Source organism: Cynoglossus semilaevis, chromosome 14 (genome assembly GCF_000523025.1).
Source record: "Cynoglossus semilaevis isolate Cse_v1.0 chromosome 14, Cse_v1.0, whole genome shotgun sequence".
In the NCBI taxonomy this organism is placed as follows: domain Eukaryota; kingdom Metazoa; phylum Chordata; class Actinopteri; order Pleuronectiformes; family Cynoglossidae; genus Cynoglossus; species Cynoglossus semilaevis.
The window spans coordinates 5722640-5750373 of NC_024320.1; the positions used below are offsets into that span (position 1 = coordinate 5722640).

The window sequence follows — 27734 nt, forward strand, 5'->3', positions numbered from 1 at the left end:
AAAAGGCGCCCCTGGTAACCCAATCCATTCGCACGGCTCGACACTTTGTCGTTTTTTTTTTTTGTTCCTTTTTTTTTTTTTCCCCCCCCCCCCCCCCTCGCTCCCCCTTCCCATGACACCATTGCAGTCGCTTTTTCACACACTCACAGGACTGATTACTGGGCACAGGTCATATGACAGCTGTAAAACAGCAGCTGATCTGAACCACAACATTAAGAGTCAGTTGATCAGAATGGACATAAAATATAGTCTTTATCTCCCCTCCTGTTTTTATTGATATCACTCAGCAGAAAACCCTGACGTCGGTCAAATCCCAGTAATGCTTTTATCGCTAAGGTTTAGCAGACACGTTAATGGTAAAGAGGGCCTGAACATGGTTATCCCGACAGTGGGAGGATGGTTATAAAGATCAACTCAGAGAACACACCCATACTCATGCTGTCATTTAGCTTTGGATACATTTATGGAACCATTTCCCCCGAGACCAGCATTATTATCTGCTGTTGCTGCTGCTGCTGCTGCTGGGGGCAGGAAGGGGAGTGGGATGGTGGTGGGGGCGCAGGAAGCATCAGCTCTGGCTATAACAACAACTCATTTCATCTGCACTGCTGTCTTCTATAATCCTATACTGTCCTGCAGTATACTGTACAGAAGTTTACTATTCTGGAGTGTACCAGAGTGGCCTCTCTTTTTGTTATGGTCTGGCAACTTTGCAGCATTGATACGTTGCTGTTAGTTACTGGGCAGGGGGCCCAGGGACTGTGTGGACACAGGCTGACCGCAGCAGTCTGATTGTGTCATGAAGCCTGGTCACTGTTCACAGGCCTGTGGAATTTCCGACCCCTCCTCTGTTTGGCATTTGTCTATTTCAGTCCCCGCAGGCCTCATGGTTGCACAGCAAGGTCAGAATGGGAGATCCTAGAGGGGGCACGGGGGATGAAGAGGGGGTATCCTGCCTCTTTATTCCAAGCCAAATATCTGTCATAAAACTGTAGTTTTTCTAGTGAAGCATCCTGATTACACAGCACGGGAGCTTTGTAACCCATTATTGGGGTGTAAGAATGAATCAAGAATTGATTAAAAAATTGATTCAAATGCATCCTAATTCGCGTTGATTTTTGTGCAGGGCATTATCTTAAAAAGTCACTGATACTACAGACTCCAATCAGTGATGGTAAGCCTGTGAGCGACCTGCTATTAAACCACATCATGTCATTTACATGACATTTGACATTCAATACAGTGTAGGAAGATATGGATATGTATCCATCAAATGTGATTTTGCTCTTTGTTATTTAAAATGTATAACTATTTCAGTGTCAAGAGGACATAAACAATGTTTCACAGTGTTTCTGTAAAGAAGGGATTTTTTAATATTCTTTTGTTGTTTAATATATTGACAGTTAGTAAGGTAAATCAGACCAGTTTGACTTTTAATAATTGTTTATTCAGATTATGACCATTTCAGATTATGGCCACAAGACCATTTCAGTTGTTTATGGTATTTTGCATTTTATTTGTAGTTCTTACAAATAAATAATCATCAATGTGGAGCTCATTTTGTTTAAAAAAATTGTGATAAAATCGATTCGAGAACAAAAGAAAATTGTGATTCGTATCTTGAGTTGAGTGTATCATTATACCCCTGCCTCAATTATATTTTACCCCATAATCCATACACTTGGTCAGTAAAACAGTAATGTCTTTGTTCAAACAGGTAAACCATGCACATTTCATGCTAACTCATGCATTGTCCCCTCTATTTCCAGAAAATGGATACTGCAGGGGGCAAAGTGTTGGAGACAGCTGACGATATCCAGGAACGCCGGCAGCAGGTCTTGGACCGCTACCGGCGTTTCAAGGAGCTGTCAGTGTTACGTCGGCAGAAGCTGGAAGACTCTTATCGCTTTCAGTTTTTTCGTCGTGATGCTGACGAGCTGGAGAAGTGGATCCAGGAGAAGCTGCAGATCGCTTCTGATGAGAACTACAAAGACCCCTCCAACCTGCAGGTTTGTTGGCCCTGTCATTTTTATTTCCATTTCCATTTATGCACTACCGGGCAAATATATGATTTCTAAGGAGGTTTGTTTTATGTCACATTTTTTCTTTGTGGTCTTCTTTTCCCACAGGGCAAGCTGCAGAAACATCAGGCCTTTGAAGCTGAAGTTCAGGCCAATTCTGGGGCCATAATCAAACTGGACGACACTGGAAACCTCATGATCAACGAGGGTCACTTCTCCTCTGAGACCATTCGAGTAAGACACTAACAGAAGGAGAAACTTTCAGCAACATCAATGTTATATTGACATAGGCACACACATGTATTGGTAAATTTATATTCAGAAGGTTGGTACCTGTTATTACTTTATTCTTTTTTCACAGAGTCTCTCATATACAGGTAAATTGGATATTTCTTGTGAATTTTCAAAGGTTATTGTTCTTCAGCGTTAGACTGCATTATAGTTTAGCAACAGACCTTGTCATACATGAACCTCCACCTTCTCAGTGTTGTGTCCACCTCTTACCTCTTCGTCTGGTTCAGTCCTACACGCCTTACCGGACACAACAGAGACCCATAGTTACAAGTCTCAATATGGGGGAGTACATACAAGTAGGTGTAAAAACTACAGCGTGAGCCCTGAGTGCCGTGAAACTCTCTCCTCAACTTCTCCTTCAATGGACTTTCTCTGCTTTTTTTCTGGTTTTGCGATGAGTTATTAATTTTCCTGTCATCTTCAATTTGTTTACACCTTCTCTGTCCTGTGTTTGTGTATTTAAGACTCGTCTTGAGGAGCTACATCGACTTTGGGACCTCCTGCTGCTGAAGACCAAGGAGAAAGGCATGCGCCTCCTGCAGGCCCAGAAACTGGTGCAGTACCTGCGGGAGTGTGAAGATGCTCTGGACTGGATTAGTGATAAGGTATAAGGAGTTCAACAATGGTTGAAAAGGTGCCAACGTGGGCTGCACTGTACACAACACAACATGATTACTGTTTACTTAACACCTTGCAGGAGGCCATAGTCACCTCAGAGGAGCTGGGTCAGGACCTGGAACATGTTGAGCTGCTGCAGAAGAAATTTGAAGACTTCCAGACTGACCTTGCTGCCCACGAGGAGCGTGTGAACGAAGTTAACCAGCTGGCCGCCAAACTGATACAGGAGGCTCACCCTGAGGCAGAGCTCATTGTCCATAAGCAGGAGGAGGTGAACGCTGCCTGGCAGCGGCTGAAGGGTCTGGCCCAGCAGAGACAGGGCAAACTGTTCGGAGCTGCTGAGGTGCAACGATTTAACAGGTAACGGCTACAGAAATGTCAGGATTAAATGGAATACTGATGTGCTATGATGTAAGGAGTTTGAAACAGTTTCCATTGTCAAATTCACTATGAGTCCAAAAGGACAGCAGTCTGGTCTCAGAATTTATCAAAAAAGCCAACAAAATGGTGACATCTCTTTTCACCCTGTAACATGGTTCTGGTGACTGAACATTGTTTCATCTCTGACTGGTATGAACTTGATAAATACCAACACGGCCGTGTGTTTTTCCTCTGACATCAGGGATGTGGACGAGACCATCAGCTGGATAAGAGAGAAAGAGCAGCTCATGGCTTCTGATGACTTTGGTCGTGATCTGGCCAGTGTTCAGGCTCTGCTGCGGAAACACGAGGGTCTGGAGAGAGACTTGGCCGCTCTGGAAGACAAGGCAGGACATTTGTGCTCATCATAAAGACACAAAGCAGCCACAGAAGTGAAGAGTATAAAGTTTGAATGTTGAACTGTCTTTTTCTTAGGTCAACACACTAGGCAGAGATGCAGAACGTTTGCAGCAGACTCATCCCCAAAACGCCACCCAGATCCACCTGAAGAAGGATGAGCTTGTTACCAACTGGGAGCAGATCCGTACTCTGGCAGCTGAGCGTCACACTCGCCTCAATGACTCCTACAGGTAGGAGCTTCTGCCATTTAATTTTTAGCCCTTCAATTTTTTAATCCTGGCTTTTATTAGCTGCCTGCACACATGGTGTTGTAAAAATTATCTCTCTGTGAAACCATATTCTAGGCTGCAGCGTTTCACCGCTGACTTCAGGGATCTGACCAGCTGGGTGACAGAGATGAAGGCTCTGATTAACGCCGACGAATTAGCCAATGATGTGGCTGGAGCCGAGGCTCTCCTGGACCGTCACCAAGAGCACAAGGTAACATCCGTCTTAGATAAATCTGGATAGTTAAATGTTAGGTTGAAAATTTTATTTCCACATGTTTATTGTTATGTTTTGGTTTTAGGGGGAGATTGACGCTCATGAAGACAGTTTCAGAGCCACTGATGAGGCTGGACAGGCGCTCCTTAACACTGGCCACTACGCCTCTGATGAAGTCAAAGAGAAGGTATAGGGAAGGGTCTGATTCTTCTCTCTTCTGTGGAACAGTCTCCTGATTACTACTGTATTTAATACTTTGTATTTGTATTTGTTTGTATTGTGTGTCAGCTGGGAATCCTCACTGAAGAGAAGGAGTCTCTGCTGGAGCTGTGGGAGGTTCGCAGGCAGCAGTATGAGCAGTGCATGGACCTGCAGCTCTTCTACAGGGACACGGAGCAGGTGGATAACTGGATGAGCAAACAAGAGGTAACTTGGTCCTGGACCTGGTTGACATCCTGGTATTCTGAAGAACCCGAGTTTTGACTTCACAACCTGAAGCCATTGACATAGTAAAACAGTTATTTTTGTTAAGGTAATGAGTTCACTGTAATGTCATTGGTCCAGGCTTTTCTGCTGAACGAAGACCTTGGTGACTCTCTGGACTCTGTGGAGGCTCTGTTAAAAAAACATGAAGACTTTGAGAAGTCCCTCAGTGCCCAGGAAGAAAAGATCACTGTGAGTTACTACACTTTTTTTCTATTTTGTGGTAATTTGAAACACAAGCCAGTTCATTTATTTTGATACCAACAATTGACAATATTATAACATGTCTGTCTTCTGAAACCCATAGGCTCTGGATGAGTTTGCGACCAAATTAATCCAAAACAACCACTACGCCAAAGAAGATGTGGCTACACGCAGAGATGCTGTAAGTATCAGCTCTAAAATCCCAACTCTTTTTCCGCTGAACTGACACCTCGAACATTGACATGAACATATTTTCTCTCCTGTTTCACTCCTGCAGCTGCTCAGCCGTCGTAATGCCCTCCATGAGCGTGCTCAATCTCGCCGTGCTGCTCTGGAAGACTCTTTCCACCTACAGCAGTTCTTTAGGGATTCTGATGAGCTCAAGAGCTGGATCAACGAGAAGATGAAGACTGCTACGGATGAAGCTTACAAGGTGGGTTAACCTCAATTGGATTGTGTTTTTTGTGAATTTTTAACTTTATTATAACAGACTTGAAGTTACTATGTTTTTACTTTTCTGCTGGTATTTTTGAACACAGGATCCTTCAAACCTTCAAGGCAAGGTTCAGAAACACCAGGCTTTTGAAGCAGAGCTTTCTGCCAACCAGAGCCGCATCGATGCTCTACAGAAATCAGGCCAGGAACTACTGGATGGAAAACACTATGCTGCCACTGAGGTGGCTGGTCGAATGGAGGAGGTCAGCTCCCAGTGGAAGAAACTACTGGAGGCAACTGAGCTGAAAGGTATCTGCTACAGGAAGAGACTAGATGAACTCATTCTTACAGTAGATGTTCACTCTGGTGTGGACAAGTGTCCTAAGATGACATTATTATTTACAAATGGAACTAAACCCATATATTTATTTATTTTAATTAGGCATCAAGCTCCGTGAGGCCAACCAGCAGCAGCAGTTTAATAGAAACGTGGAGGACATTGAGCTGTGGCTGTATGAGGTTGAAGGTCACCTGGCCTCAGATGACTTTGGGAAGGACCTGACCAGTGTCCAGAACCTGCAGAAGAAGCATGCTCTGCTGGAGGCAGATGTGGCTGCTCACCAGGTACAAAACAAAACAAAATCAGTGTCTAAAAAATGTAATGTTTTTACACTTTATTGAACATCTTCCTCTCTCTTTTTAAGGACCGTATTGACGGCATCACCATCCAGGCTCGACAGTTCCAAGAGGCTGGACATTTTGATGCCGACAACATCTGCAAGAAACAGGAAGCCCTCGTCGTTCGCTATGAAGCTCTGCGTGAACCAATGGCTGCACGTAAGCAGAAGCTTTCAGACTCTCTCAGGCTCCAGCAGCTCTTCAGGGACGTGGAAGATGAAGAAACCTGGATCCGTGAGAAAGAGCCTATCGCTGCCTCCACCAACAGAGGTACTGACCTAATTTGGCCAGCACCCAGGCCACATTTGTATCCTAATTTATTAGCGGTAATTAAGTTTTTTTACATTTTTTAAAAATTTTTTTATTACAGGCAAAGACTTGATTGGGGTCCAAAACCTGTTGAAGAAACATCAGGCCCTGCAGGCTGAGATCACTGGTCATGAGCCTCGCATTAAGGCTGTTTCTCAGAAAGGAGAGGCCATGATTGAAGAGGGTATGTTATTCTCACATAGTCTCACACACTGGACATGAGCAATATCTTAAATTCAGTTTTGTTTTGTTCTTGTTCTTTGTTGTTTCCTTAGGACACTTTGCACGTGAAGATGTGAAAGCAAAACTGACTGAACTCCACGGACGTTGGGACACACTGAAGGCCAAAGCCTCTCAGAGGAGACAGGACCTGGAAGACTCACTGCAGGCACAGCAGTACTTTGCCGATGCCAACGAAGCAGAGTCCTGGATGAGGGAGAAGGAGCCCATCGTGGGCAGTACCGATTATGGCAAGGACGAGGATTCTGCAGAGGTACCTAATCAATTTAAACTATGTGGGGCAGTAAAATGATTGTCTAAGCTTTGAATGAATCAATCCTAATGTCACCAAGTTAAGATTTTGGTTTTCAATCATTTTTATCCTATTTTGTGTTCTTCCTCAGGCTCTACTGAAGAAACACGAGGCTCTGATGTCTGACCTGAGTGCCTATGGCAGCAGCATCCAGGCCCTCAAAGAACAGGCCCAGGCCTGCAGGGTAAAACCCAGACCTTATATATACAACTTCTCTTTAGAAAACTTTAGTAAAGGAACCAAACACCAACTGTCACTGCTGCCTTTTCAACAGCAACAAGTGGCACCAACTGATGATGAAACGGGGAAGGAGCTGGTCCTGGCCCTGTACGACTACCAGGAAAAGAGTCCAAGAGAAGTGACCATGAAGAAAGGAGACGTTCTCACTCTCCTCAACAGCACCAACAAGGTACAAACTTAGATATAGGCATGTGATGTGTGAACGTGATTGAGAAATTCTCTAGAGAGTTGGTGGTTAAAAATATCAATGTCATGTCTGGGAGCTGCAGTTTTCCTTTCATCTATTTATAGGCATGACATAAATGTCTGTTCCCACACAGAAATATTCTTTGTTTTTGTACTTCTCTAAAGACCTAAATCAGAATGAGGTGTTTGTATAAACCTATATGAATAAAAACTACAAGACTGAACCTCAGATTAAAAAAAAAAAATTTGAATTTAGGGAGAACGGAGTTGTTGGTTCTTCTGTTCTGCCTCAGCATGAAAGTCTGGTGTGATTGTGATTGTAGGAATTCTCCATAATGACTTTGGTGTTTTTGGGTCCACACACCATAGTTTGTCAATGCTTGATTGAATTAACTGTAAGTTTTCTTTTTGAATCTCAGGACTGGTGGAAAGTGGAGGTTAACGATCGACAGGGCTTTGTTCCTGCTGCTTACGTGAAGAAACTGGACCCCACTCAGTCATCATCCAGAGAAAACCTGTTGGACGAACATGGCAGCATTGCCCTCCGCCAGGACCAGATTGAGAACCAGTAAGAAACCTCAGACTGCATTCTGGTTCAGTGTCTTTTTTCCCTCAAAGATTTAACAGTGTCTTCTGTTTCTTATCCTTCAAACTCCTTCACTTCTGTCTTCACTGTGCCATTGCTGTCTTTTTAACTACTTTAATCTCTTTAACCACGCTACCCTGCCTCTGAGCAGGCTTGTCACCAAGGAGGCTTGCAGTGTGTCTGTGCGCACAAAGCAGGTGGAAGAGCTGTGAGTAGCCACCAGCGTCCCCTGCTGTTCTTGTGACCATAACACCACCAACTGTCATCTATTTCTGCATTGATCTCCCAGTTCCCTGACCTTTGATCCCTGGTGTTGTGAGAGTGTGTGGCCCTCGGCTTCTATTCAGCACAGGGATAGAAGGATCTCCAGTTCCTTACCTTTGTACTCCTGTCCATCTCAGATTCATCATGAATCCACTGAATACATGTCAAGAACCATGTCATGTTCCATTAAAGATTGATCATACTAAAAAAAAGGAAGGCTTAAATTGTCCCAAGCTAATGAGTCTTCTCTCCTGTCCCTCTGTGAAGATACTCCACCCTGCAGGAGCTCGGAGATAAGCGCAAGGACATGTTGGAGAAGAGTTGCAAGAAGTTCATGTTGTTTCGTGAAGCCAATGAGCTCCAGCAGTGGATCCATGAGAAGGAGAGCGCTCTCACCAACGAGGAGGTTGGCTCTGACTTGGAGCAGGTGGAGGTCCTGCAGAAAAAGTTTGACGACTTCCAGAAGGTGATACCTTGTTCACGCCTGGTTTTACAATCTAAAACATAGGCCCTAGTTTTCCTTTGACAAACCGTTCAATTTAAAAACCTCAGAGTGTGAATTTGAGCAGGAGTGTTTGTGTCCTGATATCAAGCTTGGTAACTAGTAACTAAGAAGGAAAAAAACTCCAGGGAAACCTTTAAAGATCTTCTAAATAAATTGACGAGCGGCTTACTAGACTTTTCCATAGAGCAGCTGCATCTGTTTGAAGTCCAGTCCAGAATGTTTAAGTGATTTGTGGCTGAAGTTACTTCTGTGACACATGATTTGTCCTCTGGTTCCATGCAGGACCTGAAGGCCAATGAGTCTCGTCTGAGGGACATCAACAAAGTGGCGTCAGAGCTGGAGTCTGAAGGTCTGATGGCAGAAGAAGCACCAATGATCCAAGCTCAGCAACAAGAGCTGCTGGGATCTGCTCCTGGCAAGGTATAAAAATAATTTTGGTTTTAACTATTTGTTTAATGTTGGGGTGTATTGAAACTGTTAATTTCAGGACACTGTATTGATATTCTCCAGCACCTGTTGATTTTTTTTATTAACAATTAAAATACAAATATGCATGATGTTGATTCATTTTATTTTGCTTTTAGTTTTTCTCTAGCGATTACAATTGCAGATCCCTGTGTTTCAGTTTCAGTAACCCGACATTAAGCCTGGACCAGCATTGTGTGTTTACTATGTTGACAGTTTTTCTACAATTAAACTGTTTAAAAGAATTCACGATATCCCTGTGCCTGTAGTACAGCTGTATATTGAAATATATTATATTGTTGCCCCGTATCATGATATGTATCACATAGCCAGATTCGTGCCAATACACACCCCTAGTCAATATTTAACAATCCCATTAAAAATGCACCAATGCAATACAGTATTTACTCACTAATAATTTATTTTATTTCTCTATTTCCAGGATGATACTGATTCCAAGACTGCGTCTCCATGGAAGGTGAGCCTCTCCTTACTGTTCCTATAAATTGCTTCATACAATTAACATCTACTATGAACGACTGGTTAATGACGTGGTAACCCAGCATGAGTGTTCAGTTTGGTGAATTGACCTGCATTAGTATATGACTTCTGGAATTCACTGCAATCGTGTCCAGTCACACGGTTATTGATACTTTTTCTGGTTTGATGGTTGAGGGCAGGGCTGTGAAACGTGACTGAAGTTTAAAACACACAAGATAAAATAAAAATTAAATTGAAATTTTTAATCTCACACTAAATAAGAATATTGTTACCTTCTGTTAAATCCCTTTACTTCTGTGTCAAATTTTCTCTTTTATGCAGTTATGGTGTAGTTTATGAACACATGGAATTTGAACGATGATTTAACCCATTCAGTAAACATCAGTGTAGACTCCATACTTTATAGCCTTTTATATGTAGACAACCATATGCATGCTTGTGGACCACATAGGGCCTGCTCGCCTTTAGGTTAACCATGTGGTTTGGGTACCTGCCTTTTGAAATGACAGCCCACAGGCTGCATACAGCCCAGACACAACCTAGAGGGGTGGCCCAATCTGTGGTCAACGGAGAGAAACTGAGAATTAAAATCAGTGAGTAAAGAGAACGTTTTTTTCAGTTGACCAGACCATGGGTGCAACACTCTATAGCCTCTTCTCTTTAATGTGTCCCTGAAAACAGAATCATAAAAATATCCTTAATAATTTAAAAGAATGTGTTGGGAGAAAAATGTTATAATTTGGTGGGTGGCCCAAATTGATTTAAAATTGAACTGCCCTGGTTTAGGGTTTTTGAGCTGTAGTTGTGTAAATGACTAGTAAGCTGTGGGTTAGGTGTAGCTGTTGTCATGGTTGCAGTAATTTTGATTTGACTTTTGATATATGAAGTCAGCAGTTGTTGTGGTTTGTGATAAGATCCAGATCAAGGCTGCTGGGTTCTAACACTCTTGACTGCTGTGGTGTTTCTTTCTCTTTTTGTCTTCCTCCTCCTCCTTTTTTCCTCCTTCCTCGTTTTTGTTCATCTGTGATTAGAACATACGCCTCGCTGTTCAAACAACGGCTAACTTTAACACAATCAAGGTAAGTTTTCCTACAAGGCTGACCCAGCCTCGTTTGGGTTTGTCCTTTACCTGTAAAACAAACTTACCCGCCATCATCATCATCATCATCATCATCGTTGTCATCATCATCATCATCACACTAATGACCTTTGTCTTCTCGTCCTCTGTTCCTGTGTCAGTAGAGTAGTCCCTCCCATCTTAGTGCCTGTGGTACATATGAATGCTGACATACAGCTTGGGTTATGTCTTCAACATCTGCTTGGAGATGTTGTACTTTTCTCTGTGTCATGTTTGAGGCAGGATAAAAGGAAATAAAGAACAAAAAAGTTCAGATTCTTCGCTGTTCACAGTATTCATCACTGACTTCTGAAATCCTTGGATCCTACTGATACTCCAGTATATTTACAGCTATTTTGTCATAATTGGAAAGCAACACAAACGATGCAGCAAATGATGCTGATGATGGATTAAAGGTTAAATCAGATCAGGTCATAGTCTATATCCAGCCCTCGTTATGATGTTTATCCTGCATCAGCCCCTTTTCAGCATCTTACCCTCTTCCTTGTCATTACTGTCACCACCATCGTCTGTGATTGTCTGTGCTCATCAGTATCCCTGAAACACAAATAATTTAAAAGATTAATATGCACTGTGTTCATTTATTTTGAACTTAATCAAAATAGAGACACAAATATTTTTGTTCAATTTTACCTTCAATACTTTCTCAAAGTTCAAACAATCTTTAGACTGATTATGACTGGGGATGTAACAATGCATCGTTAATCGTTTAAAACTGAAAGGCGTGACAATTTGCATCCGTTGAAATTGTGCATTAAAGTGTAAGGAGTAAGTGGTCATACCATGAGACTACACACTCAGTACAGTAGGTAGCGATATGCACCTTAAAAAAAATTGGTTGTGACCCGCTATTAAACCAAGATCTGATGGTCAATAGTGGGTCTCTTCGTAGCCTAAGTGACATTCAGGTATTCAAACAGAATGTGGGAAGAACTTCTTCCACAGAATAAAACAACATTTTACAGTGTTTCTATAAAGAAATGAACTTTCTAATTAATTTTTTATATTCTTTTGTTGTTTAATATATTGACTGTTAGTGAAGTAAATCAGACCAGACCAGTTTGACCTTTAATAAGAGGAGATAAATCGGGATGTGCAGTGTATCTGTAACGAAATGTGCATATTTTGTATTCTGTTATTTAAGATAAAAATTTCAGTTTATCAGGTACAGTTGATGGTAATGATATTTTGCGTAGTTCTTACAAATAAAGAATCATTGTCAAGTTCGTGCTTTAAAAAAAAAAAAAAGGAAAATTGTATAGTGAACAACAAATCGTGAATCATAACGTTTCATGAGTTGAGTGTATTGTTATATCCCTAATGTCAACACATACAGCAATGACTCTGATCATCACACCCAGGAAAAACAAGTCAACAAGGTGTTAAAAAAAAACTTTTTGTTTTCTAATAACATCTAGGAGCTGAATAATCGCTGGCGTTCACTGCAGCAGCTGGCTGAGGAGAGGAGCAACATGCTGGGCAGTGCCCATGAGGTGCAGAGATTCCACAGGTACCAAAATAAAAAAAATCAACAGTCTTTGCCATTTTTACCAAACTAATGCTGAGAATGGACTCTTCATTGGTGACTCCTCTGTCTGTTCCTCACTAGAGATGCAGATGAAACTAAAGAGTGGATCGAGGAGAAGAACCAAGCTCTCAACACTGACAACTACGGTCACGACCTGGCCAGCGTCCAGGCTCTGCAGCGTAAACACGAGGGCTTTGAGAGAGATCTGGCCGCTCTTGGAGACAAGGTCAATAGGACAGAAATGACTTTCAGTGTCATTTACTGACTTTATTGAAGGAGCTTTACTTATTTTTAATGTCCTCAATCCCCCACAGGTGAACTCCCTAGGTGAAACGGCTGAGCGTCTGATCCAGTCCCACCCCGAGGCCGTGGATGACATCCAGGAGAAGTGCACTGAGCTGAACACGGCTTGGAGCAGCCTGGTGGGCCGAGCTGATCAGCGCAAGGACAAACTGGGAAACTCCCATGACCTGCAGCGCTTCCTGTCAGACTTCAGGTGAGGAGGAAGCAGCTGCTGGTTTGATCACTGCAACGGTTTGGTTCTGTTTGGTTCTAACTGATAATTTGTCCACAGAGATCTGATGTCCTGGATCAATGGCATCAGAGGACTGGTGTCCTCGGAGGAGCTGGCTAAAGATGTGACTGGAGCTGAGGCTCTCCTGGAACGACACCAGGTACTGAACTCTTCCTGAGTGGTTTGGTACCACACTGCTGAGACGTTTACATTCTGATGGAAGTCTAAACTTCTCACTTTGTGTCTTCAGGAACACCGTACAGAGATTGACGCCCGTGCTGGAACCTTCCAGGCTTTTGAGCAGTTTGGTCAGCAGCTACTGGCTCGGGGTCATTACGCCAGCCCAGAGATCCAACAGAAACTGGAGGCTCTGGACCGGGAGCGTGCTGACCTGGAGAAGGCCTGGGTGCAGCGCAGAATGATGTTGGACCAGTGCCTGGAACTTCAGGTGACAAAACCCTTAGTATTCTATCCACTTCTTCCAACTTAAAACAAACATCCACATGTTCAATGTTGGGCCATGATTCTCTCTTTTGCCATCCTTCAGGAATGATCCAAAAAAATACTATTATTATTATATATTACTTTCCAGAGGCTCCCAAAGTATTTTCTCCCAATAAGTTTTAATAACCTGACAGTCCCAAAAAACATGGTAGTGATTTGCTTTTGTATTCCAACACTTTTGCCACCCAAACTCTCTCCAACTCTGTGAACTTCTACATTTTCATTGATATTTCCAAATTGTAGCCCACTCTTCTTCCGTTATATCTATTCCTCCCTCCGGTTCCCATTTTGTTATAATATATAGAGTTGATATATATATAGTGTTTTCATGTTTATCAGCCCCTTACATAGCCTTACATAACAACTGTTTACTTGAGTCTTATATAGGTTTTATCCTGTCACTAACAAAATGTCTCAGCTGCACTTCTAATGAAAACTTCTCTTTGATCGTTTCAAAACTAAGAAAGTGTATTTTCCCTTATAATCTTGCATAAAGCCTCCATTTGTCCAATCTGATTTCAATCCCCGAATCTCAACTCTAATTTACTCTTCTGCAGCTTTTCAACAGAGACTGTGAACAGGCTGAGAACTGGATGGCCGCTCGTGAAGCTTTCCTCGCCAGCGATGACAAAGGCGACTCACTAGACAGTGTGGAAGCACTCATTAAGAAACATGAAGATTTTGATAAAGCAATTAATGTACAGGTCAGTAGATGTTGAGCAAAATATCTTTAATCTTAAGTATGTTTTTTTATTAAAAGGTTTACGCTTTACTTTTGATATTGCGTAACAAATAAAATGCCAAAATTTTAGGCATAGCATAAAATGAACATAGAAGCTTGTTTTTTCTGCAGGAGGAGAAGATTGCTGCTCTACAGTCCTTTGCTGATCAGCTGATTGGAGCTGACCATTATGCCAAAGCTGAGATCTTGAATCGTTGTAATGAAGTCCTGGGCAGGTAGGAAACGTGGTGATCAGTGATACCAGAGAACAGTCTGTCTAAATTAGCAGGTTTTATTTTTACAATAATTTCTTACAAATAATTTCTGACATTATTTGTAAATCAAATCAACAGGTGGCGCCGTCTAAAGGCCCAGATGATTGAGAAGCGCTCTAAGCTGGGTGAATCTCAGACGCTGCAGCAGTTCCGCAGGGATGTGGATGAGATCGAGGCCTGGATCAGTGAGAAGCTGCAGACAGCCACGGATGAGTCTTACAAGGATCCAACCAACATCCAGGTACCAGTCCAACCCACAGACTGGGAGCACAACACTGAACATGATGAGTTGACACCAAGTCATTCTGTGCATTAGATCGTCTGAAGTAATGATACAATCCAGCAGAGGGTGCTCTAAGCACTGCCTTTCCTTTAGAGATATTACAAATGCAATCCTTGCCAATTTATGTGAACAACAAGATCAGGATTTAAATTCACCAGTCCTTGTGAGCAGACTGTGGTCACATGATGAAGCAGAGCAGTCACTGATGTGTTTTTGTGTTCTGTTGATTTAACCTGACTTATACTTAAAAGTGTTCAACCCTCCTGTTGTTTTGTCTGAACTTCTCTCCCACTGTCTTATGTTTTTTCCTAGCTGTCCAAGCTGCTGGTAAGTTGGAGTATAGTGTGTCAGCTGACTAACAACCGAGCAGGTTGTCCCATAATAATGTGTCCACATCTGTGCTGTGTGTGTCTGTGTTTGTAGACATGATGTAGCATCAAACCCCTTCTGTCCCGTCCGTTCTCAGTTTGTCCCTCATCACCTCTGCTGAGTTCCAGCTTCTTTTCCATCTGGGATTTTAATTTGTGGCTTATTTCTTGTGTTCATAGATGTGTTTTATTCCAGGTTTGTTTGTTTTTTTCCCCCATCACAGGCTTCTAGTATTTGGGCGTGGCTTCCATTATTAGTTCTGAAAGTGACGGGAGGGGTTGTCTTTTAAGTTGCTTCAGAAAAGTCCAAAGATCTTAAAGTATAAAAGTCTTTGTCTTTCTTTAAGTCTGAAGTCTTCTTCTAGTGAATGTTTGAGAAATCCTCATCTCTGGGTTTTTAAAACTGAACTAAGGGTTTTCTGGGGTTTAAAACAGTTCAGAAGCTTCCAATGTCTCTTAGTTTGGAAGAGAAGCAACTTTGAAAAGACTCCTCCTCCTGTAGGTTTGTGTCGATTCCTGTTCGTGGTCTTTTGTTTTCAGTAATGTTTTTGTTTAGTCCTTTTTTTTCCCCATATCCCGTCTGTCACCAGTGTCTTTTGTTGTTTTTGTCATTTGTATTCCATCCTGTAGGTTGACAGTCATACTGTTGAAGCACTAATGAACATTTGATGTCTGTGTCAGTCACAAAGGTTTTACCGAAAACCTGGTTCAGCTTCTCACCGTAGCTTCTACTAGTATAATTATTAACTTTAAGGCGACCAGTTTTTTTGTTTGTTACAGGAGTGTTGTTGAACCTCCGTCCTCTTCTGTTTAAACATTTTCAATAGAAATAAACTTTGCACAATCAGGTGAAGGAAATAACAAAATGTAGAACAAGAAAAACAAAACACAGAACCTTTATTAAATTATGAACGTTTAGTTTCACTCCTTGACATTGAAGTTTTAACAATACCTGCTTTAATTATCAAGAAAAACAACTTAAAAACTGGAGGTCTTTTAAATCATTAATGCAGTATGAGTTTGTGGTTCTCGTCCTTTATTTTGACACTTTCTGTTTCCTTCCTTTTCCTCAGAGTAAACATCAGAAACATCAGGCGTTCGAGGCTGAGCTTCACGCCAATGCAGACAGAATCCGTGGAGTCATCGACACAGGAAACTCCCTGATCCAGAGAGGAGCCTGTGCCGGCAGCGAGGACGCAGTCAAGGTCAGTTCTTCCTGTCTGTACAAGACAGTATTGTAGTATTTTTCCTATTTAATATCTTTAATTTATTTCTGAAGTTAGTACTGGTTCTGTTGACTAGAGTTGTGTGGTGGCAAGAATCTGGTTATATGACACATTGATTTTTCTTCAAGCCATTTAATTGTAGGAAATCTGTCAGCATAGTAAACACACAATGCTGCTACATGCTTTACATCACCTTACTACAATTAGAACAAAAGCATCTACATCTGTAATTGTTAGAGAAGAAATAAAAGCAAAGTAAAATGATTCAATGCTATGAATACTTGCATGTTAATTGTTTTTTAGAAAATTGATACATTGCTGTAGAATATGGTACGGTATTATGACACAAAATATTGCAGTATTACAGTGTACCACACTGTTGACTTTTTGCCCCAGGCTCGTCTGATTGCCCTGGATGAGCAGTGGCAGTTCCTGGTCAACAAATCTGCAGAGAAGAGTCAGAAACTCAAGGAGGCCAACAAGCAGCAGAACTTCAACACAGGCATCAAGGACTTTGACTTCTGGCTATCTGAGGTGAGGGATGGATGACTGTGAGCTGAACCTCTGGATGAACCTTTGCTGATCTCTCACACACACAAACACTGTTGTTGTTGTTTCTCAGGTTGAAGCTCTTCTTGCCTCTGAAGATTATGGCAAAGATCTGGCCTCGGTCAACAACCTGCTGAAGAAACACCAGCTGCTGGAGGCTGACATCTCTGCACACGAGGTTCTGAACTCTCTCCTCCACTCCACCTGGATCCATCCTCAGGTGTTTAAAATGAGTGACCCCTTCTCACCACCTTGATTTCTCTGCAGGACCGACTGAAGGACCTGAACGGTCAGGCCGACAGCCTGATGGGCAGCAGCGCCTTTGACACCTCACAGGTGAAAGACAAGCGTGACGCTGTCAACGGCCGCTTCACCAAGATAAAAAGCATGGCTGCGGGTCGCCGCGCTAAACTCAACGAGTCCCACCGCCTACATCAGTTCTTCAGAGACCTGGATGATGAAGAGTCGTGGATCAAGTAAGAGAAGGACTTCCCCGGTTCTTCAGCAGAGTACGGCCGGTTTCTGTTGTTCTTTCTTCATCCACTGGTCTATTGTCATTTTGTACAGAGAGAAGAAGTTGCTTGTGAGTTCGGAGGATTATGGACGTGATTTGACAGGAGTACAGAATTTGAGGAAGAAACACAAGAGGCTGGAGGCTGAGCTGGGAGCACACGACCCAGCCATTCAGGTAACAGAGTCGTAGTCTTTGGTAAAGCTGTGCAGTGGTTGGTCATTGTCTTTTGATGGACTGATCTTCTGTGTTGCCTCAGTCGGTGCTGGACACTGGGAAGAAACTGTCTGATGACAACACCATCGGTCAGGAGGAGATTCAGCAGAGACTGGCCCAGTTCATCGAACACTGGAAGGAACTGAAGGAATTGTCTGGAGCAAGGTGCGGTGAAAACAATCACGAAGACATGGCAGGACAAAGTAAGCGTGTGTGATAAATTAACGTATGTGTGTGTGTTATTACTGTCAGAGGTCAGAGGCTGGAGGAGTCGCTGGAGTACCAGCAGTTTGTGGCAAACGTGGAGGAAGAAGAGGCTTGGATCAATGAGAAGTTGAATCTTGTGGGAAGTGAAGACTATGGCGATACACTGGCTGCTGTGCAGGTGGGTGGAGAGACCTGGAAAGCCCTAATTCACCTACATCAGGGTGATCTGATCTGATGACATGGAGCTGAACTGGGTGTTAATGAACTGTCTCTGTCCTACAGGGCTTATTGAAGAAGCACGAGGCCTTTGAGACGGACTTTAGTGTCCATAGGGACAGAGTCAATGACGTGTGCACCAACGGAGAGGAACTGATTAAGAAGGTACTGATGATATAACATTAAGAAGATACTTTTAAAAGTAAAACTGGAGTTTAAATTTTACAAGGGCAAAAATGAAATGTGAGCTCTGAAATGTCAGTGTAGAATAAAAAAAATGCAGTAGGATCTAGGAATGTAACAGTGTATTGTGTATTGAATAAAAATTGATACAAATGACACTGAAAGTGACACTTTGAATCGGTAGAAGTAAAAAATGAATTGCACATCAAGTCGTAAGGAGTAGGCTGTGTCTTCTCAAAAGTCGGTGGTCACACCATGAGACTACACACTACTACAGTAGGTGGCAGTATGTGCCTAAAAACGTTGGTTGCGACCCTCTATTAAATCAAGGTATCAGGTCCTTACATAGCCACAGACACCAACAGTGTTCTACAGTGTTTTTATAAAGAAAAGAACTCTTTCCAGTTCATATTTTTGCAGTGTTTCTGTAAAGAAATGTTCATCCTTTAATATATCTATCTATATTTAAAAATACATCTTGACAAAATGATATTGTGAACAGAAAATCTTGAATCATATTGTGTTGTGAGTGTATCTGCTAATAGTTGTTAGCTGTCAATATCAATAATAAAAAATGAATGAAGGCCAAAAAATCAGTTTCTCTCCCTGGTTCCACCAGAACAACCATCACGTGGACAACATCAGCTCCAAGATTTCGGCTCTTAGAGGGAAAGTGTCAGAGCTGGAGAGAGCAGCAGCTCAGAGGAAGGCAAAGTTGGATGAAAACTCTGCCTTCCTGCAGTTCAACTGGAAGGCTGACGTGGTGGAGTCCTGGATCGGTAGGAGATGAACAGGAGTTCATTATCATTGAATGGTTCTGATGCTCTGTCCTGTGGACGGGGTTTTGTTGGTGTTTTTACTGAAGCCGTGTCTTCTTTCCAGGTGAGAAGGAGAACAGCCTGAAGACTGATGACTACGGCAGAGACCTGTCCTCTGTTCAAACTTTGCTCACCAAGCAGGTTTGTCCTTTTCCAAGACCACCGTCCATATTTCTGACCCCTGAAGTCACTCCTTACACCTGGATTCTCCTTGTCTCTCCATCTGCAGGAGACTTTTGATGCTGGCCTCCAGGCCTTCCAGCAGGAGGGCATCACCAACATCACAGCCCTGAAGGACCAGCTTCTGGCTGCAAAACATGTCCAGTCCAAAGCCATTGAAGCTCGTCACGCTGCCTTGATGAAGCGTTGGAACCAGCTGCTGTCCAACTCAGCTGCTCGCAAGAAGAAGCTCCTGGAGGCTCAGGAGCACTTCAAAAAGGTATGTACAGATTGTAATGGAACAAGGGCTGTGGGGCCAGAGCTGGGCAGAACTGATACTCTTATTTTCCTCAGGTTGAAGATCTCTTCTTGACCTTTGCCAAGAAGGCCTCAGCTTTCAACAGCTGGTTTGAGAACGCTGAAGAGGATCTGACCGATCCTGTCAGGTGCAACTCCTTGGAGGAGATCCGAGCCCTGCGAGAAGCTCACGAGGCCTTCCGCTCCTCTCTGAGCTCGGCTCAGGCCGACTACAACCAGTTGGCTGAGCTGGACCAGCAGATCAAGAGCTACCAGGTGGTTTCTAACCCATACACCTGGTTCACCATGGAAGCCCTGGAGGAGACATGGAGGAACCTGCAGAAGATCATCAAGGTCTGGACCATCGTCAAGACACTTTTATTTAAAGCCTGGTTAATTATAGGGAAAAAAAATCACAATAGTGGTCAGTATTAAAATCCACAATGTAAAACATGGGTTCAAACAGGAGCGCGAGCTGGAGCTGCAGAAGGAGCAGAGACGACAGGAAGAGAACGACAAGTTACGGCAGGAGTTTGCTCAACACGCCAACGCCTTCCACCAGTGGCTGCAAGAGACCAGGTAGGGGGCAGCGTTCTGCCAGTTTGACCCAGATGACAGAGTAACAATTGAATTCCCAGTGTTTAAAACACAGCCAGCCTGTGGTCCAGCTTTGTTGTCTTTGCTCTTTGTTGTTGCCTCACACCGTTAACGTGTCTCTCTCTCTCTTTTCTCCTCCCCCTTCCTCTTGGCTGCTTCCCGACTGGTGTTTGGATTACTGTGATAATCAGGACGTATCTCCTCGATGGGTTAATATCACCTTCTCTTTATACACTTTCTACATGTAGCTGTGCAGTGGACATGGGGTGATGGGAAAGTTTCATCATCCCATGTCTGGTCTTTGAACTCTGTGTTTAGTATTTGATGGTGAGATTCCTGGTCTGGTCTCTCTCTGTGGTTGATCACCTCCCTCTTACCTCTGTTCTCCCTTTCTCTGTTTTTTCCTCCTCCTCCTGCTCCTCCCTTCTGAATAGAATTGCCTATCGGCGTGTTATCGTTGTCTATCAGTACCAAGTTGCTGATGATCTTTCTGGAAGGTCAAATGTCTTTCTGGTGTTTTTTATTTTCTTCTCTGACCCACTGTGTCTAAAAACCACTTAGTGTTGGGCTGCAGTGTTGTTCAGTTCCTTCATCACTGCACTAACTCACACACCATCACCTCCACCTCAGGCTGCACAGAGTGTGTGTTCATTCTCCAGACAAACACACACCAGTCACAAACTAGATTCACTTTGGTGTCTCGGTTTAGACTGAACAAAGCCAAATGACCAGTTGTCAGGACACACTAATGATTGCACTGTGTGTACACTGTGATACACTGAGAGACAGTTTTATGAACTGTTAAAGAATTAGGTAAATTACTACCATCTACTGGTAGTAAGATTTCAGTACAAGTTATATTTACAAAAATCTGTGTAAAATCTAATGATAGACTGAACCTTGTCTTAACTCTGCCAGGACATTACTAGACCTGAAAAAGCCACTTGTCATTTTATTAAAGTTCACTTTACTTGATTTTTGATGACATCAAAGGTTAATACCATGTTTCCAAACATCCCTTTTGGTGACAGAGTTTCTAGTGGTAGAGTGTGTGTTCAGACCTGTCCTCTCTCTCATGCGTCGTTTACTTGATACTGTCAGGTCTTGTATGGTAGAAGAGTCTGGAACACTAGAGTCACAGCTGGAGGCCACCAAGGTGAGTCCACTGTGGAACCTGTCTGTATTAAAACTGTTAACACGCAGAAGCAACAGAACTCTTCAAGACCTGTGTGTGTGTGTGTGTGTGTGTGTGTGTGTGTGTGTGTGTGTGTGTGTGTGTGTGTGTGATGCTGCAGCGTAAGCACCAGGAAATCAGGGCCATGCGCAGCCAGCTGAAGAAGATTGAAGACCTGGGAGCAGCCATGGAAGAAGCTCTGATCCTGGACAACAAGTACACAGAACACAGCACTGTGGGTCTGGCCCAGCAGTGGGACCAACTGGACCAACTTGGAATGAGGATGCAGCACAACCTGGAGCAGCAGATCCAGGCCAGGTACTCACCCTAAAGTCCACACACACTCAGGGAGCAGGCAGTCATTCACCTTCTCCTAAAGTTAGACTCACTCCAAGTGTAAACAAGACAACAATATTTAACAAACTGTCTCCAGTTGATCTAACTGTGCTGTCCATCTCACAGAAACACCACAGGAGTGACGGAGGAGGCTTTGAAGGAGTTTAGCATGATGTTCAAGTAAGTTTTCCTCCTGCTATAATTATCCACTGTCCTCCTGGAGACCCTGTCAGTGCTCATGTTATCAACCTTCTCCACAGACACTTCGACAAAGAGAAGTCTGGTCGTCTGAACCACCAGGAGTTCAAGTCTTGTTTGCGTTCGCTGGGCTATGACCTGCCCATGGTAGAGGAAGGAGAACCAGATCCTGAGTTTGAGGCCATTCTGAACATCGTGGATCCTAACAGGTGGGTCACATGGCCAGGAAGTTACAACAGCATGGATGTGAAAAATGTAAATAACATAACAATGTTTGTGTTTGCTGTGGTCTTCTGTCAGGGATGGAAACGTGTCTCTGCAGGAGTACATGGCCTTCATGATCAGCCGAGAGACGGAGAACGTCAAGTCCAGTGAAGAGATAGAGAGCGCGTTTAGAGCTCTGAGTGCTGAGAACAAACCCTACGTCACTAAAGAAGAGCTGTACCAGGTCAGAGATGAGAAATGCTGCCTCAGCTAGAATTAAACTGTTCATGTTTCTATGCACAGGTTTAATCTGACTTGTTTTTTCCTCCTTCCCTTCTCTTCTCTTCTTCCTACACCACCTTCTCCTCCAGAACCTAACCAAGGAGCAGGCAGATTACTGTCTGTCTCACATGAAGCCGTATCTGGACAGTAAAGGTCGTGAACTTCCATCAGCCTTCGACTTTGTGGAATTTACCCGCTCCCTCTTCGTAAACTAGCCACTCCCACCTCCAGCAGTGACCAATCAGGATGCGTTTGTTTAACCCCCACACACACACTAACACACACTCTCACACTTGACTAGCGGCTGAATGTCATGCATGATGGCGGCACTAAAGTCCTCACTGATAACAAACCTCTTTATCTCTATTTATCTCATTTATCTCTTCTTCCTCTCTAATGTCAAGCTTCAGTCGTGTTAGCATCGTGACTCTGTATGCTTTTGAATGTGATCCTTTTTAGCTTTTTCTGCTTCACTATGATTCCAGAAGCTAATAGTGATTTCACGACAACAACGTAAATGACCAACTGCAGTGTGTTTTAATAAACGCTACTGGTTACAACTGGAAACTGTTGATGACTGGGTTTTTATATCACTGTTGGAATAAATCATCATTTTTACAGACACACCCATTAAAGACAACAAAGAAAAGCAAGGATTGTCTGTTAAAAATGACCCAACTGTTACAAAAGGTTTAGCCTTTAATAGCTAAAGTTGATCAATAGCCAACAGTAACTACTGCCAAAAGGTAAATAGAGCTTGAAAACTTTGAAAAGTGCTTGATTTTCTTTTCTCTGGAAAAATGGAAACTTCATGTGTTCCAAACTTCACTTGTGTTTTAGAAAAATGTAACAGTGAGATGAAGACATGTCCACAGTCTGACACTTTACCTTCACAATCTTTTGTTCAATAGCTGAACTGTGTTGGCGGCCATTTTGACACCATTGGTGACTGAGCAGTCACAGAGAGAGAGAGAGAGAGAGAGAGAGAGACAGAGCAGTCAGTGTTGATAAATGGTGAAAATCTCTCTACTGAAGCAGACTTTTAACAGTTGGTCCAAAATATCCAGAGCTCAAGTCCAGAACTTCACTGATCCCCAAGAACTTCCAATTGAGACCACAACCTTCTTGTCACTCTGCCACCTGATTGGCTATCATCTCCAGCTGGATGCTTTCTCTGGGTCTCTGCTCCGTCAGGTCAGAGGGCAGCTGCCAGACACAGACTGTCCCATCTGTATTTCCCACCGCCAGCAGACGAGGATTTTGACCATTAAAGTCCAGACATGTGGTGGCACCGCCGACCACCTCCTGTGTGATGGTGGCTGATGGTTTGAGGGATCGATGACCAAGGTCAAAGATCTGGACCTCACCTGAAGGAGGGACATGATTGGAATTTTTAGTTGACTTAAAATGAAGGGTAAAACATTGAATGTTCTGAGAGGTTCTGTAATCAACATATGAACTGGTTACATGTTTGAATTCAAGTCTATAAAAATGGGCAGAGGTTGCAAACTGGTCAGTTCTCTATGGTAAACAAATCTCTAATCTGCATCCTTGTGGACTGTATATGAATGACCAGCTGGTAGAACTAGCTGTAAAGCAAGAGCATCAACCACTTCCTATGGTGTGCAATCCCCCCACCCCCCGCAGTGTTCACTACACATGCCCAGACCTTGTCCAGTGGCAGCAGCAAACACCAGTGGTCTGGTTGGAGACCACTGCACCTGGAAGATGTACGAGTCAGAGACTCTGACGGACATAAGAGGGTTGACCTGCAACATGGAGTGGACCTGGACCATACCGTCGGTTCCTGCACTCACAAACAAGTTCCTGCAGAAGAAAAGCAGACAGGTCATCAGGTGGTTCCACTCCCTCTCCATCATTGGTGATGAACAGACATGTGACCTGTGGAAAGGTGAGCAGTGGACCGAGTGGACAGGACCATTGTGAGGCTGAAAGGAGAATACAGCTGGAGCCTTGAGCGCCACACTCTGGTTGTCAGAGCACACAGCTGCAGGCGTTTTAGAAGAGAAGGAGCATTTGAGCAGGAGGCCTCCCTCGGAGCCCACGAGGAAGGTGTCAGAGTCCCAAGGACACAGAGACAGGGAGGTGACGCCCACCAAGCTGCTGCTGCTGAGGACACGAGTCTGGACAAAAAAAAGGAAAAAGTACCATTTGTTGTCTCACCTGTCATTCTGCTGGTATGGAAGAACACCACTCACTACCACACAGACCAGTCCATGGAGAAAAACGGTGATTTTAGCTCACAGACCAAAGTCCATAGAACATTTTTCTATTGACTTTAGTGTAAAACAAAACCTGTTCAACTTTATCTTATCATCTATTAGTGAAAATTAATAACTGTTCCTCACAGCCTTTTTTTCCAAGAGGAAAATTAATAACTGTTCCTCACAGCCTAGTTTTTTTCCAAGAACAGCCTAATTTTCCACCTTATTAAGACTTTTCTAGTAGTCGTCAGATCTTTTGTTCTGATGCTCACCTTGAAGCTGCTGCTGCGAGGAAGCTGCTGCTGCACAAAGGCATAGGCTGCATTCAGGGCCAACTTGCCCTGGCCTGAGTCCACGGTCCACAGAAGAACCCTGCCTCCAGAACAAGCACTAAGAATTCCAAAGTCTCCTTTCTTCTGCAAGGGTATCCAGGACACCTGGGAAAACAAAAAGAACATCAGGAAGCACACATGGTTCCTGGGTTATTTTTATCATCAGTTGCTACAAATAGATAGTCATCAGATTTAAATGGTCCAAAAAACTTTAGTCCAATATTTCCCAACAGGTTTGAGACACAGCTGAGTTGACATCAGAAAAATCCCATGACGCACCGTAAATTAAAATGTCACATACGTGTATGAAATGGAATATAATGATCTTCTATTTTTGATTAACTCACTATTTACAGAGACCTGTGCCTTTTTAGTTGAACACACAACACAATAATCATTTAATCACTAAAATTAAAGACATACACATCTTAACTCCAGCTCCAATTCTCACTCATTTTAGCTTTTACAGCTATCTGCTTCCACCTAGTGGAAGAGTACTGAAGGATTCATTGATGACAAATGATTTGCAGTAAATAAATAATGGTTCTCGAACCAATCAGGAATTTGGATCATTACCATGGTACACCGATGTGCCAGTGGTTGGGAACCACGGTTTAGTCATGTGATTCATTAAGTAATAAAACCTTCACCTGATAAACAGGTTCTCTGTGACTGTCAGCTGACATTCCAGTTAGAGCCAGAACCAGGTCCTGTGTCCGACTTGTGTCCCAGACCAGCACTTCCCCATTGTACAGGCCTCCTGTAACACACACACATGGTATGTCCTATTTCTTATAACCTTTGAATAACTGCTCTTTAAACTGAAACCAGTTAGGTATTCAAATTCATGTGTCAGTCAACAGTTAATCGTCCAACATCATAGAAACAGACTAAAACCTGTTAAACTCAACTAATCAGTGACATGTTTTAACATAAATTAATTATTCTCTATAGTAGGGAGATAGATGGAAGTTTTAGACTAGTTGACACATTCAAAACAATTGCCTCACTTGAAATAATGTAACTCCCATGTATTTGACCCCCCCCCGTTAGAGCTGCTCCTCCCACACAAAGATGGGAACCACAACTCTAATACAATAAAAAGACATGACCTCATCTATTTAAAAAATTATGCTCTGTTTATCTGAGTAAATTAAACGCTGCACAAGTCTGAATCCCTACCTGCAATGAGAGCTGGCTGACAGGGGTGGCAGTGGAGAGCAGTGACTGCCGTGGAAACATCGATGACCAAGTCTGCCTGTTTGGGCCTCAGGTGTCTACGGTCCAGGTTCCACGTACAAACATATGAACTTTCTGTGCTCCAGTCTCCTTCATCAATACTGAACCAGGAAAAAACTGTGGTCATGTCACTTACAGGAAAACTGGTTTCATTTTCACATGATTTGGGACAAATGACTTACCGACCAAAAGCACAAGCAATGACTGAACCTGTGCAGCTCCAGGAGACACTGGTCACATGAAGACCCCGATCCTGAGCAGCTGGATGTTGAAGCAGATGAAGACGTGAAACCTAAGAGAGAAAAAAAAACAATTTCCAGGTGTATGAAATGGAACTTTTACTCCAACAACTTCAAAAACAAATAATTACGGTAACTTGTCAAAAGGAAGCTGAGAGGTTGAGAAGTTTTTAACAATAAAACACTCAAACAAACGTTTTTTTGTCAATGAGAGCTTTTAAGACTACTATGCTGAAATCACACTAACCTGCTTACTTTCACCAGACCAGTTCACCTGGAACCCATCAAAAGCATGACTCCTGGAGTTTTTCGTCAACTCTCTTATAAGGACTTGCTCGACCCGCAGCAGAAAGTCTAGCAGGCCTGGTGGTTCTGGGTCATCTGGGCTATAGAGGATTTCCTCAGTTCTCTGATCCCATGGCTCGGTCTGGGTGCAGGTCTCTGTCGTGGATGAGGTCTGGATCTTTGAGTCTATGCTGTGAACAGCTCTGGTCTGACAGCCTCTCTGGGAACACACACACACACACAAATCAGGTAACATTGTTGTAACACTGCTAGCTCACCACTAGCTCTTCTGAGCTGCATTTCATTTGGTGCTAACTTTTATTTCTTTTAAGCAAACATTTGGGTTTCAATTGTTACATTTAGCTACTTTTGCAATACATTATCAAACTTTTGCCTTTCTTTCGCTTAATGCAAGACTATTTTAGGTAAACTTTTAGCAAGTTTGCATATTATTCATGGTTAGTATTTCTGTGTTATTTTTTATTTATTTTATTCATCTGTATATGTAGACTAAAATGTGTCTTATCTATTGGTACAACTTAAGTATTTCAGAAGTAATAGACAGTTGGGATTGGTAGTTCTTTAAGTTTGATCTTTCTTCTGGGGTTACTTTGTTATTATCATTATTATTTCGCCATTTATTTACTATCGTTTTCATTTTTAGTTGTTTAACTTCCATTTAGCTGGGACAAACTTTACTCGTACACGTACTCCAATAATCTTAGCTTTAATATTCATTTATCGCAGCGGCACTTCAAACCTGTATGCTGTCTTTCTGTACAAAGCTCGTTGGTTTGAAGAGCATTTGCTATGTTTGTATTTATTTAATAATAATTCAAGTTTACGATGTGTCTGATCTGCAGTTGTCAAGGATGGACAGAACTCACCTCCTCTCGGGCACTCTGTTGACTCTTCCTCCAGACTGAGTTGAAACTCACACAGTCCAGAGCTTCGTCCGTAAACATGCTCAAAAATGCACGTTACAACCGTGTGGGATTACTAAAAAAACATGTTTATACTGCTCTGACTCCTCTTCAATTGTGTTTTTCAGCCCCAACGTCTCACACACAGCCGCTCACCTCCTGTTGCCGTAGTAACACGCAGGATATCCGCTCTGTAGGATCCCCGCCCATTACTTTACCTCCACCGGAAATGACGATGGAAACTTTTCTCTAATCCGAAGAAATAACGTACCACTGTTAAAGTGGTAGAGCCTTAGGAATTCATAGAGAATGAAAAAATACATTGAACGAATTATTAACTATTAAAAAATATTGAACAAATAACAATAATTTCACACAATTTTAAACAAGTGATCAATGATGC

At 42.8% G+C, this 27734-nt stretch overlaps 2 protein-coding genes across 6 annotated transcripts in view; one reads left to right on the plus strand and one right to left on the minus strand.

The window, feature by feature from the left end:
• Positions 1 to 22655, plus strand: part of sptan1 (spectrin alpha, non-erythrocytic 1) — a 27705-nt gene extending 5050 nt beyond the window's left edge. Inside the window, exons 2-55 of one of the 5 annotated variants that reach the window (XM_008324720.3) lie at positions 1770 to 2009; positions 2130 to 2255; positions 2780 to 2920; positions 3013 to 3293; positions 3556 to 3700; positions 3789 to 3943; positions 4058 to 4193; positions 4282 to 4383; positions 4485 to 4622; positions 4761 to 4871; positions 4987 to 5064; positions 5161 to 5316; positions 5423 to 5627; positions 5761 to 5942; positions 6023 to 6266; positions 6367 to 6489; positions 6581 to 6798; positions 6929 to 7021; positions 7112 to 7246; positions 7683 to 7831; positions 8001 to 8057; positions 8381 to 8579; positions 8901 to 9038; positions 9526 to 9561; positions 10616 to 10663; positions 12141 to 12232; positions 12332 to 12476; positions 12565 to 12746; positions 12825 to 12924; positions 13015 to 13212; positions 13826 to 13972; positions 14122 to 14225; positions 14343 to 14505; positions 14860 to 14874; positions 15989 to 16120; positions 16538 to 16675; positions 16764 to 16868; positions 16958 to 17166; positions 17258 to 17378; positions 17461 to 17582; positions 17670 to 17802; positions 17907 to 18005; positions 18643 to 18802; positions 18906 to 18982; positions 19071 to 19280; positions 19355 to 19651; positions 19764 to 19876; positions 20086 to 20103; positions 20996 to 21050; positions 21190 to 21386; positions 21531 to 21584; positions 21665 to 21811; positions 21903 to 22050; positions 22178 to 22655. In XM_008324720.3, coding sequence (XP_008322942.1) covers positions 1773 to 2009; positions 2130 to 2255; positions 2780 to 2920; positions 3013 to 3293; positions 3556 to 3700; positions 3789 to 3943; positions 4058 to 4193; positions 4282 to 4383; positions 4485 to 4622; positions 4761 to 4871; positions 4987 to 5064; positions 5161 to 5316; positions 5423 to 5627; positions 5761 to 5942; positions 6023 to 6266; positions 6367 to 6489; positions 6581 to 6798; positions 6929 to 7021; positions 7112 to 7246; positions 7683 to 7831; positions 8001 to 8057; positions 8381 to 8579; positions 8901 to 9038; positions 9526 to 9561; positions 10616 to 10663; positions 12141 to 12232; positions 12332 to 12476; positions 12565 to 12746; positions 12825 to 12924; positions 13015 to 13212; positions 13826 to 13972; positions 14122 to 14225; positions 14343 to 14505; positions 14860 to 14874; positions 15989 to 16120; positions 16538 to 16675; positions 16764 to 16868; positions 16958 to 17166; positions 17258 to 17378; positions 17461 to 17582; positions 17670 to 17802; positions 17907 to 18005; positions 18643 to 18802; positions 18906 to 18982; positions 19071 to 19280; positions 19355 to 19651; positions 19764 to 19876; positions 20086 to 20103; positions 20996 to 21050; positions 21190 to 21386; positions 21531 to 21584; positions 21665 to 21811; positions 21903 to 22050; positions 22178 to 22303 — 7440 coding nt within the window. In that variant the 5' untranslated portion in view covers positions 1770 to 1772 and the 3' untranslated portion in view covers positions 22304 to 22655. The remainder of the gene's footprint in view (positions 1 to 1769; positions 2010 to 2129; positions 2256 to 2779; positions 2921 to 3012; positions 3294 to 3555; positions 3701 to 3788; positions 3944 to 4057; positions 4194 to 4281; positions 4384 to 4484; positions 4623 to 4760; positions 4872 to 4986; positions 5065 to 5160; positions 5317 to 5422; positions 5628 to 5760; positions 5943 to 6022; positions 6267 to 6366; positions 6490 to 6580; positions 6799 to 6928; positions 7022 to 7111; positions 7247 to 7682; positions 7832 to 8000; positions 8058 to 8380; positions 8580 to 8900; positions 9039 to 9525; positions 9562 to 10615; positions 10664 to 12140; positions 12233 to 12331; positions 12477 to 12564; positions 12747 to 12824; positions 12925 to 13014; positions 13213 to 13825; positions 13973 to 14121; positions 14226 to 14342; positions 14506 to 14859; positions 14875 to 15988; positions 16121 to 16537; positions 16676 to 16763; positions 16869 to 16957; positions 17167 to 17257; positions 17379 to 17460; positions 17583 to 17669; positions 17803 to 17906; positions 18006 to 18642; positions 18803 to 18905; positions 18983 to 19070; positions 19281 to 19354; positions 19652 to 19763; positions 19877 to 20085; positions 20104 to 20995; positions 21051 to 21189; positions 21387 to 21530; positions 21585 to 21664; positions 21812 to 21902; positions 22051 to 22177) is intronic. The other 4 variants (XM_008324724.3, XM_025062042.1, XM_008324725.3 and 1 more) reach the window with 4 other exon arrangements.
• Positions 22541 to 27527, minus strand: dync2i2 (dynein 2 intermediate chain 2). Its single transcript, XM_008324718.3, has 9 exons — positions 27296 to 27527; positions 26371 to 26628; positions 26067 to 26176; positions 25828 to 25985; positions 25296 to 25405; positions 24586 to 24750; positions 23991 to 24232; positions 23758 to 23915; positions 22541 to 23455 (listed from the first exon to the last, which is right to left on the minus strand). Exons 1-9 carry the CDS (start codon positions 27371 to 27373, stop codon positions 23217 to 23219), a joined length of 1518 nt encoding a protein of 505 aa, XP_008322940.1. The 5' UTR covers positions 27374 to 27527; the 3' UTR covers positions 22541 to 23216.
• Positions 27528 to 27734: the final 207 nt, after the last annotated feature.